This window comes from Delphinus delphis, chromosome 7 (genome assembly GCF_949987515.2).
Source record: "Delphinus delphis chromosome 7, mDelDel1.2, whole genome shotgun sequence".
Lineage (NCBI taxonomy): Eukaryota > Metazoa > Chordata > Mammalia > Artiodactyla > Delphinidae > Delphinus > Delphinus delphis.
The window spans coordinates 34052720-34064917 of record NC_082689.1 but is presented as its reverse complement, the minus strand read 5'-3'; the positions used below and the strand labels follow the sequence as shown (position 1 = coordinate 34064917).

The following is a 12198-nucleotide window of genomic DNA, read 5'->3' as shown; positions in this document are numbered from 1 at the left end:
GAATTCCTTCCTCTACATTAAACTAAAGTAGACCTGGCATTTTCAATCCACTCACAGTGGGCTACCTTTTGGTCCATGTTTCAGTAACCAACAAAGTGTTAGAGTCCTTTGTAACTCCCCAAGCTGCAAATTAAACGTAGAATCTCTGCTTAGTGAGCCCATATCCATAAATTCGATATGATCCAACTTTATGATCCTGCCACCATTATCCCATACCTTTAATATCCCCATACCCTCACATGTTCCCTGGATTTTTTTTTTTTTTTTTTTTTTTTTTTTTTTTGCGGTACGCGGGCCTCTCACTGTTGTGGCCTCTCCCGTTGCGGAGCACAGGCTCAGCGGCCATGGCTCACGGCCCCAGTTGCTCCGCGGCATGTGGGATCTTCCCGGACCGGGGCACGAACCCGTGTCCCCTGCATCGGCAGGCGGACTCTCAACCACTGCGCCACCAGGGAAGCCCCCCCGGATTTTTATATATATAAATTAGAAAACTCAAGCAGTTCTTTTTGGAGTGTGGTGTACTTCCTCGTGGGTCACACTTTGAACCTCACCTTTAGGGGCTTGCTGGAACTTGAGTCTAGTTACAGGCCTAGAAGCAAAGGGGGTCCGTGGGGGTGAGTTTTGAGGAGAATCAACATCGTCTTGCATGGCAACTGCCTCAGAAGAGGCCATTACTACTTCTTCAAGTAATGCAGGGTTAATCCCCTCAGATGGGGTGGAAAGGCCACTACCACTTTTGCTGGGGGTGGAGAGGTCTCTTCCACTGGGGTTTGAGAGGTCACTTCACCTGGCAAAGCAGATATATCAGAATTTATGGGCTCAGCATCCCCAGCTTCATCAGAGTCTTCTCCTATTTTCCCATCCCAACTTTAAGGGTCCCACTTATTCCCAACCAATATCCTCACTTTAACAGTAGACACCCTGTGAGGCTGGGAGCTCAATTTGCGTTGTAATTCAGGCAGCGGCAGGATGAAATTCTGGCTTCGGTTTTCAGCAATCTTAGCATTATGGCTATAGGAGATAAGGGTCTCCTGCAGGGCATACATGGAAGATTTCAGGTCATTTACACAATGCTTGAGCTGGGAATTTGAATCCTTGAGTTCATTCTTTTCTCACCTTTGTCCATCAACATTAGGAATACCCAGCCAATTCATTATATTCATTAGTTTGACAAAAATGTTTGAAAGTATCATATATATAGTCACCCATATCTTTGCTTCTTTGCTTTGATTAGGGGTATCCAATGGGTGATATTTTTCACATCGCTATTGCCAGATCACGCCATGGACTATCAGTGTATCTTTACCACTAGAAATAGAGTCATTAGAGTCTTTAAATCTATAATCGGATTAGAGAGCTAATTCCACAAACCCCAGAACCAATTCAGAAAACTTGTCCTTAATCTTCTGTTTCTCTAGAGTCACACTAGGTATCAAAATCTCTATTAGTGAGAGCTGTTCAGAGAAACAGAACCAATAAGATGGAGAGAGAGGGGGAGAAAGAGAAAGACAGAGAGAAGTTCATTATAGGGAATTAATTTAAGTGATTATGGAAGCTGACAAGTCCAAAGATCTGCAAGATGAGTGGGTCAAGCTAGAGAGCCAGGAGAGCCAATGGTGCATAGTTCTAGTCCAAAAGTCTGCAGACTCAAGATCCAGGAAGAGCTGATGCTTCCATTCAAGTCCGAAGGCAGGAAAAAGCCAATGTTTCAGTCAAAGGCAATAAGGCAGGAGGAATTCTCTCTTACTCAGGGAAGGGTCAGATTTTTTGTCTATTGGGGCTCTCAACTGATTCGATGAAGCCCACCCACATTAGTGAGGGCAATCTGCTTTACTCAGTCTGCTGATTTAAATGTTAATCTCACTCAAAACATCCAGAATAATATTTGACCACATATCTGAGCACCCCCTGGCCCAGTCAGTTCGACACACCGAATTAACTGTCACACCCACCAAGTTATTGCCCTAGTCCAGATTGTCAGTATCTCTCATGTAGACTAATGCAACAGCTTCCTCCAATCCAATACTAAGCTACTTCTGTCCATATTCAATCCTATTGATAGGATCATATAAAATGCAAGTTGATCACGGTCCTTCCTCTACTTAAAATTCTTCAATGGTTCTACATCTGAAGCACTTCCAAATTTTTCCAATAAAAAACTCCTGTGGGTAGAGGACAGTGAAGGTCTCTGGAGGTATAACTTAATGCAATCAGACACAAACCACACATCTTGGAATCATTTTGTTACCTTGAAAATTTGTGACTTTTTAATTCTACTGCATAATATATAAATGTTAATTTTAAGATAACATTTTCCCTCTCAAAATCTTTGAGCAAAGTAATACTCCAGAAAGATGCACCATATCTTCCAGTGCTTTGTGTTGCCCTGACACACCCCTGAGGACTCAAAAAAGTAAAATTTACTCACATTTGAGAAGCATAAACCTACAGTGATGATGATGGTGATGATAAAACATTTATTACTTTAATAAGTAGCTAACAACTGAGAATTCTATTTGCTACCATGTTCCAAGTGCTTTATACGTAACTTATTTAATCATTACAATAACTCAATTGGGTAGCTGTTATTTTTATCCCATTCAATAGATGAAGCACAAAGAGCCGAAGTAACTTGCTCAAGGTCACACAGCTAGTACCTGGCAGAGTCCATGTAGTCTGGACTCTAGAGCCTCACCTCTGGACCACCATATCTTGCCCGTGACTACTGCTTCAGCTCATCACCCATTGCTCCTTTCCTTGCTCCTATGCGCTTTGCAACCCACAACAAACTACTCACTGTTCCCCATTGTATGGGGAATGTATGTTACAATGTTCCCCATTGTAACATAGCCTCTTATGGCTCCCACCTTTTACTTATGTGCTGTCTTTGGGGAATGTGTCTCCTCGTCCTTACAAAATCAACCTGATGCACCACTACTCATTTTTCAAGTCTTACATCGAGCACTCTTTCTTTTGTGGATCCTTACTTGATAATACGATCCTCCTGACTCCCCCAAGAAGTATGGGAAGCCCCTTGGCTGTGTCCCCCAGACCTCTATGTTACCCTCTAGAAGGGCTCCATCTCATTTGTATTATCTTATTTTTTTTACATGTTACCTTTGCTTTAAACCATGAGCTACTTGAGGGCAGGGCCCAAGCCTCATTTATCTTTGTATTTTTAGTGCCTTGCAAACGTTCAATAAATGTTTATTGAATCAATGGATAAATAAGGAAATAATAATCAATAAACATAAGAAAAACATTAAGCTTTGCTATTTCAACAAATCACCAATACCAAATGGACAACATTTATTTTTAATGATAATACCCAGTGCTGATAGGAAATCAGCACTTCAGAATATAATTTCCTATTCTATACCTAATTTCCTCAATCTCATTTCAAGTATTTTCCATTCCTTATTCTTGGATAGCACCATAGATTAAATATCTCTCTTTCAGGTGCTCATTTTTCTTTGATCTAATTTTACTGTTGAAATTGCAAGACTAATTGACATACTATACGTTAAGTTACTTTTGGCCTGCTAATTGCATTTTTTTGACCATAGGCTTTTTGCTGAAAATTTGCAAATAACAACTGGAGTGTGTGGAAGTGGGGGGTAATGCTACCATACTGCAGAGCAGAAAACTGGCAACTATTAGGCATCTTGATCTTAAAAGTTCCTCACCTCTTTCTGCAAAAGGAACATCTCACTGGCCAACTTTCCTTGTTAGGCTTCCCCTCCCTTCCCTCCTTCAGCCATGAAGTTGGCAACCCTTCTCTTCTTTTCTTATCTCCAGACCTCCTCAACTCCTCTCTCCAGGGCTACACCCTGTTTGGCTTTGTTTAGGCTTCCCCCTTAAACAAAACAATTCACTGCTTTCTTTATCTTGGAGTCTAGTTCATTCTGGCCATGTCTTAAGACAACCAAAATTATCCATCAAATGGATTACATATTTTAAATGCCACATGATATAACTGCGTTAATAAGACTTTAACACTTACGTCACAGGGTCTGTTCTTTCTGGAGGTGGTGCAATATTCATAAACATAGATGGCTTAATAATTTTCTGAAGAGGTTTTAACTGAGGAAAATAATAGGTATATATTAACACTATTTAGTTACAATTCCAGTTCATCCTAATACTACTATCCCCCAGGACTTAAATGATATATATAAAGAGGAAAGGAATTAAGAGAGGAAGAAAGAATTAACATTGAGCACTAAGTATCTTCCAATAATTTTGCATCTTTAATATTATTTAATCATCCCAATAATCCTATGAGGTAGATAACTATACCTATTTTACAGATAATACTGAAGATCAGTAATTGTTCAAGGGTTACCCAACAGGCATGAGAGCCAACATTTGAATGCAACTTTATCTCCTCCAGTGCAAGTCCTCTTTATACATTATCATGATAGGTAAGTAGGGGACTATGTTACTGAAAAGTTCATGGACATAAAATCAAATAGAACTTTTATTAAATTTCCCACTCTTTTCCTTACAATGCCTTTGTTCCTAGTTTTTAGTAGAGTCCACCTACATAAAACAATACAGTATTTGCCCAGTCTTATTTCAAAAGGATCTATCTCCCTAAGAATGGTATTGTTACATGTTATATCCAGATATAACACCTATCTCTGAACTTGGTACTCATAAACTTTGTCACAAAAAGGACTAAGCCTTTTGTGACACAGTTTAGGACTGATTAGGGATCCCTCTAAGGCCTAATTTATGATAAGAAAATAGGCAAAATGAAAAGAAAGAAAAATCAAAGCAGAAAGGGGAAAAAGAAAAAAAGCTCGTGTCTAGTGGCTTTCATCAATATATTACTTACCTGTGATTCAAAATATATTAAAAAACATTATAATATACCACAGGCAAAATTTAAAAATACATTTTACAGGGATTTCCCTGTTAACACACAGCAGTAGACTTATTTAATAAGACTGATGTACCGACTCTCAATTCCTAATTAAAAAACAGCCAAGAATATGAAAAATAGCAAAAACTGAAAAGTAAAGATTATATGTAAAGTATACAGGTAATTTCTCCTACATAACTGCAGTACTAATGGGACTGAATTTATAAATGCCCCAAAGCTGTGACAGTACCCAGAGATATCAAGATTTCTCTCAAACACTTGGTAAGAATATATGTTGCTACAATTTTTCTAGAACAATTCCTTGAAAAGGCCATTACTGACAATGATTTCCATTCTAGGAATCCGGTCTGAGGACATAATGAAAAAAAAGGATATAGGTTAATGTACAAAAATTTTCTCTGCAACATGGATATATGTAGTAAATTTAAAGGGGCAGGCTAAACCTAGGAAGATACCTTCTTTGGGCATATTACTCTCTTGATGAATCAAGAAGGGTTGATGTTGAAATAATCAGGGGGAGAAAGGATTATATGTGATTAAAGTACAAAATATCTTAATAACATCAATGACTATTTTAATGATTATTTTTAGATATAAAAATACATTCATTTCTTGAATACTTAATTTTGTTTTCAATTACGTAAGTGTACACACACACAAAAGTATTATAATAAAGGCATTTCGAATAAAATCTCATTATTTAAAAATGTATAAACAAACAATGGTAAAGTTTCATTTTTCTTTAGGCTAGAGAAAAATGGTATTCTTTTAAAAATATTTTAAAGATTTTATCAAACTGGAAAGGATAGAGGCTCAGGAGGATGATTTAACTGAAGAGCTGCAGTAGAATTATTTTTAAAAGAGGGGAACTAACCTGATGTGAAAATCCATAACCAAAGTTTCCATAGGAGAACATAAATTCCACTTCTGCCCTGCAGATAAACTAAACATGTGCCAAATTTATTTTATTGTTTGATCAGAAAGATATTTTAATGGAGAGGTGATAACAAGTGATATTTTTACCTCACAAATCTATAAGTTAGAAAAACCAAAGCATGAATCTCTTGATTTAGAAAAAAAAATTTACACAAGTAACTCCTATAGAAGAATCTATGGCATTCCTGAAATGTTAAAAACCTTACGTTAAAGTTAAGGAATATTACATGATTAAAATATGAAAAATATCAATTTACAATTGTTAATAGAATTATGCAGAGATACATATATACATATGTATATATGTATTCATATCCATGTATATAATATTTTTAAGTATTTATTCACACTTTTCCCATCTCCACTTCCGTTTTCAGATAAAATTTTGATTTAGACAAGTGATTTCATCTCTCTGAACCACAGCTGGCTCATATGTGAAATGAAGGAGGGTGTCAGAGGTTATGCCCTCAAATGTCCATCATTCTGTTTTTTATGTTTCCTACCCCCGATCTGGCTACTGGCAGCAGAAGCCTCTCTGAGTAGATGATCAATTAATCAAGATAATAATTTTTAAGTACTTAAAAAGGAATTCAAGTAAGAACTGTAAACAACTCTTTAGAAACTCCTTAAGGAGGAAAATAATATTTCCTCAATTCAGTATGTGAGGATCCTAAGGCCATGCAAAGAAGTAGCCAGAGGCGTTTTCCTCTCTTACCCAATGATTTCTAATTTTTGTGTTCACCATTTAGCAGTAAGATAGCAGCATTTTAAAAAACGGTGGAGATGAAGATTGTGAGCAAATATTATACGTTCTATTTAATATATTTCTATTAGTTCAAACAGTGACTGGTAGGGTAACAAAAGAATAAAAACAATATCAGAATAAAGTTACATGAAATGTTAAGTGTGTACACAAAGCTTTGGAAGTTTCAGTAAAGTTCTTACTGTGTTTCTTTTCAACATTCGGAGTTCTTCAGTAAAGCACCCTTTCTAGAAAAAGTAACAATAAAATTCTTAAATACAGAATCACTGATATAGTCCCTTGTGTATTATCTAAATCATTTCATAAATTTTTAAAAATCAGGTAATGATGTTTAATGCACATATAAATTTAATAGCTAAAATACCAAAATAATGAATGTTTGGAAGAAAATAAAAATTCTAGGTTGTACCAGAAATAAATGTTAATATTTACATTTATGTTTTAAAGAAAAATGTTCCTGCTGCTTATACGTAGAGGAACTGCCAGGCCTGCACTCCTTTTGAGGGGTTAAACATGAATCTACATGATAGGCTGACTCATGACAGAACTGAGTGCTTCTCTCATCTCTTGGGGACTGTTGGGATCTTTTTAACCAGGAAAACACTTGGTATCCTTGGTCACCATCTCTGATCATCTCTGCTGTGCTATGAGTCCTCCCATCTAATCCAACATTCAATGGTTCTCTTTCTTTCCAGCATTTTCCACTGTGGCTCATGGAACCCCCATTCCACGGTTGACAAGCAACCTTCCATCTTTAACTGCTCCACTAAACATTTCCAGCTTTCTTTAGCTCAGACCTGCCTCATCACTAAGGATGCCGCTTCCATTATAGACTCCTCAAGTGAAGGCCCACATATCTCAAGGTTAGGTGGGGGGGTAGCATCCTCCATACTCTCTTCTATTGCTTCCAGATCTTATTATTTATTATCTTATTACACAGATAAAAAGTTTTCCTCTTTTAAGGCTCATGCTCTCTGGAATGTCTTTCAGACATTCTGGTCACTAATTCTCATTTAGTGAAAACTTTGGCACCTGGTCTACATGTCCTCTGTACTCCCAAAACATAGCAATCCACAAGAACCTATTTAACACCTGTCCTCTCAGTTCCTGGTGAGGCATTATAATGAGGAAAATAACAGGTGGTGGTACAATGACAGACATCACACAAAATTAGCATATCATATATATTCTTCATATAAAGTCACAAGATTTCTCAGAAAATTCATAAGTAATTGAAATTGATTTCCTTAATGATCCTGTCAACATGCTCTTTATAGCTTCTTGCTTTTTAAAGCTTCCCTTTTCCCAAAGTGGGGAGTGGAGAAACATCTTACTCTTCCAAGACTGCCTTTTTCTTCTCTTCTCTCTTAAAAATGGTGTCTCTGCTTTTGATGGAAAACTCAACCTACTTATTCATCTCCCTCATATATAAGTAAACTTTTATTCGTACTTTTAACTACTGTAAATGTCTTTGAATTATTTCTGAAGGTCCCACTGAGATCTACCCAATTGAGTCTTCATTAGAGCCAATTAAATGTTCATCCTGAATGTGGATCTAACTCATCCAAATCCACTGAGTTTTAGGCTTGCCTTCACCCAGCTCCATTGATGAGTTTCAATGTGTGACAATGAGCTACTTGGTTCCCTGTCCTGAATTTGATTCTGCTCCGTCCAAAGCAAGTTACATGGCTAAACGCAGTAGTCGGGGTGGGGAGCACTGTAGACTAGTCAAAGGTATAGATACCTGGAGGCATGATTCTTTAGGGGGCATTACTCTAACAATCTTCCACACCTTTGAATTTTCTATCACCTTTCTCAAATAATTACAGTAGCTATCAATCTTTCTAATTGTTGAATTTATCACCTAGTCTTAGGCTCATCTGGTATGGATCATATAGCCTAACCAATGAACACAAATGGTACTGCAATTCATTCCAAAATTAACATTACATTCCCTTCTATAATCAATATAGAAATATTATAAACTCCAATATACTTATATGCCTTAACTGGACCCCAGACCTTAACAATTAGCTGATGTTTCTGGTTTCTCTCAGAGCCTCAAAGAAATCCAAAATGTATCAGGGATATGAAGGAACAAGGGGTTAATGATACAAGTACAGACCAATTACTTTTTTCTTTTTTTGGCTGCATTGGGTCTTCGTTGCTGCGCGTGGGCTTTCCCTAGTTGCAGTGAGTGGGGGCTACTCTTAGTTGCAGTGTGTGGGCTTCTCATTGCGGTGGCTTCTCTTGTTGCGGAGCACGGGCTCTAGGCGCATGGGCTTCAGTAGTTGTGGCACGCAGACTCAGTAGTTGTGGAGCACGGGTTTAGCTGCTCTGTGGCATGTGGGATCTTCCCGGACCAGGGCTCTAACCCGTGTCCCCTGCATTGGCAGGTGGATTCTTAAACCACTGCGCTATCAGGGAAGCCCCAATAACTTTTTTTTTTTAATAAAGTTACGCAAAACCTATTATGTGATTTATTTAATTCAATTCAGCATCTTTGGCCTCCAAAATCAGGCCAATTATATTCAGAAAGCAACTGATACCACTTGGTAATCATAAACAATACACGTGTACTTTCCAAGTATACAAGTGAGATAATTGTTGTACAATCAGATGGCCCTCCCATGCTTCCAAACATGATCTGTAGTTTGGGTCTTATCATCAGGTCTTTCCAACTCAACCAAGCACTAGATTTTACCAATCTGCATGAGGATTTCTACCATGGCTAGTAGTTCTATAATCGAGTGGTCTATAATCTATCCCTGCATGTGACCCAAATAGCAAATGATACAGCTCAAGCTTTAGAGACCAAAGAGATAAGCATAAATTTGCTGACTAGCATCATAAATTGTAAAAGGCCTTTTAATTTATGAAGGTAGTCAAAGGGTACAAACTTCTAGTTACAAGATAAATAAGTACTAGAGATGTAGTGTACAACATGATAAAAACAATAAACACCATGGCATGTTATACATGAAAGTTATTAAGGGAGTAAATCCTAAGAGTTCTGCTCATCATAAAAAATTTTTTTCTCTATTTCTTTAGTGTTTTGTCTATCGGAGATGATGGATATTCATTAAACTTATTGTGGTAATCATTTCATCAGGTATGTAAGCCAAATCATTATGCTGAACACCTTAAACTTGTACAGTGCTGCATGTAAATCACATCTCAATAAAACCAGGAGAAAAAAAAGGCCCTCCTAAAAAGATGTTCAACATTACTAGCTGTTAGGGAACTGCAAATTAATACCACAGTAACACTACACAGCCATCAGAATGGCTAAAATAAAGAATAGTGACACTACCAAATGCTGATGAGGATGCTGAGAAACTGGATCATTCATACATTTCTGGTGGGAATGTACAATGGCACAGCCACGATGGAAACCAGTTTGGCAGCTTCTTTAAAAACAGTACACACAAACTACCTTATAACCCAGAAATTTATCTGAGAAGCGAACACTATATTCACGCAAAAACCTGTGAATATAGTAACTTATTCATAACCACCAAAAAACTGCAAACAGCCCAGATGTCCTCCAATGGGCGAATATTTAAACAAATTGTGGTACATTCACACCATGAAGTACTACTCAACAACAGAAAGGAATGAACTATGGATACATGCAGTAACCTGTATGATTCTCCAGAGAATCATGCTAACTGAAAACATGCCAATCCTAAAAGGTTACATTGAGAAAATTACAGAAATGAAGAACAGACTGGTGGTAACCAATTGTTAAGGAAGGGTAAGGGCAGGAAGGAAGTGGGTGTAGCTATAAAAGGGCAACATCAGGGATCCTTGCACAGATGGAAACGTTCTGTAGTTTGGTTGTGATACTTACCATAGTTTTGAAAGATGTTACCAGCAGGGGGAAAATGAGTACATAGGATCATGCTGTGTTATTTCTTTCAGCTGCATGTGAATCTATAATTATCTCAAAATAAAAGTTTAAAAAAAGGTCACTTGGCTATTTAAGGTGGGCCAAACTCATCCATGGGACTTATTCTCCCATTAGGCCTAGTTTGAATAGGGCTGGATACAAACTAAATGCAAAACATTTGTCTCATAGTTCTTATCTTCCTCTATTGTCTGATGTCCAGATGCTTAAATATTATTATAGAACTATCAGCCCAAGCCAACATCAAGCCAATAAAAGTGCATAAAAAAAAAAAAAAGACCAAAGTCCTCATGGTAAACTTTGCACTTCTGGGATCTGCGTTTTGACCAAAGGGGGTAACTGAGAAATTCTAATAAGGAAAATGATGTGATATTTAATTAAGGTAGAAGTGCCTGTAGAAGAATTCTGACAGATAATCCACAGAGGCAGCATACCACAGCTAAAATCATAAGGCTTTGGGGGGAAATCCATAAACAACCAAAATTTCTTTCTCTGATAACTCTGATCAATAAATAACATGGTCTCTTTACCTACGATGTAGCAATTCTTCATAGAGACTCATAGAGGGCAATTCATCATAATGTAGAGACTTTCTGCAGATACGCACTGGAAGATATGTTCAAAAAAATTCACTGCAGCAATGTGCACAATAGTAAAAAACTGAAAACAATCAAAATATCCATTAAAAAGTTATAGATAGGGCTTCCCTGGTGGTGCAGTGGTTGAGAGTCCGCCTGCCGATGCAGGGGACGCAGGTTCGTGCCCCGGTCCTGGAAGATCCCACATGCCGCGGAGCGGCTGGGCCCGTGAGCCATGGCCGCTGAGCCTGCGTGTCCGGAGCCTGTGCTCCGCAACGGGAGAGGCCACAACAGTGAGAAGCCCGTGTACAGCAAAAAAAAAAAAAAAAAAAAAAAAAAATTATAGATAAATAAACTGGGGAATACTCTCACATGGAACGTATACAGCAGTGAAAAAATGAATACTAGCTAATGAAATTAAGTGTATTAATCTTAGAAACATAATATGTTTAGAAACACAAAAGATACAACTTTTTGTAACTTATATTTAGTAAAACTATGAAAAGAGCAAGAAAATATTAAATACAAAGTTCAGAAGAATCATTATCTTTTCTTGGAGGAAAGGGCAGGCGGCAGTAGACAGCGAGAGAGAAGGAACCACAGAATCTGTGTATAAACTCTGCCTAAAACTTTGGCTGACTCCTAAATGACACATGCACAGGGCAGACTGCAAGCAGCCCAGCTAAAGATAAAAGAACTGAAGTGAAACTGGCACTCACAATTAAGAGAGTTTGTGGTTTGTGTCTCGTTTAGAAACATCTCAGAAAACAAAATGAAACAAATAAGCATGCTTAGTCTTTTAGGTTGTTAGGTTGTATAATTGCCCTTCCAGAAAATAAATTTTTAAAAACACAGAGAACAAACGTATGGATACCAAGGGGAAAATGGGTAGGGGATGGGATGAGTTGGGAGATTGGGACTGACATACATACACTATTGATACTATGTATAAAATAGATAACTGGTGAGAGCCTACTGTATAGCACAGGGAACTCTACTCAGTGCTCTGTGGTGACCTAAATGGAAGGGAAGTACAAAAAAGAATGGATCTATGTATACGTATTGCTGATTCACTTTGCTGTACGGTAGAAACTAACACAATATTGTAAGGCAATTATACTGC

General features: G+C 37.6%; 1 protein-coding gene across 1 annotated transcript in view; it reads right to left on the bottom strand.

The window, feature by feature from the left end:
- The window catches only part of C2CD6 (C2 calcium dependent domain containing 6), a 138437-nt gene that overhangs the window by 80083 nt on the left and 46156 nt on the right, over nt 1–12198 (bottom strand). The window contains 3 exon segments of the mRNA XM_060015396.1: nt 4004–4083; nt 5763–5831; nt 6770–6814. Coding sequence (XP_059871379.1) covers nt 4004–4083; nt 5763–5831; nt 6770–6814 — 194 coding nt within the window.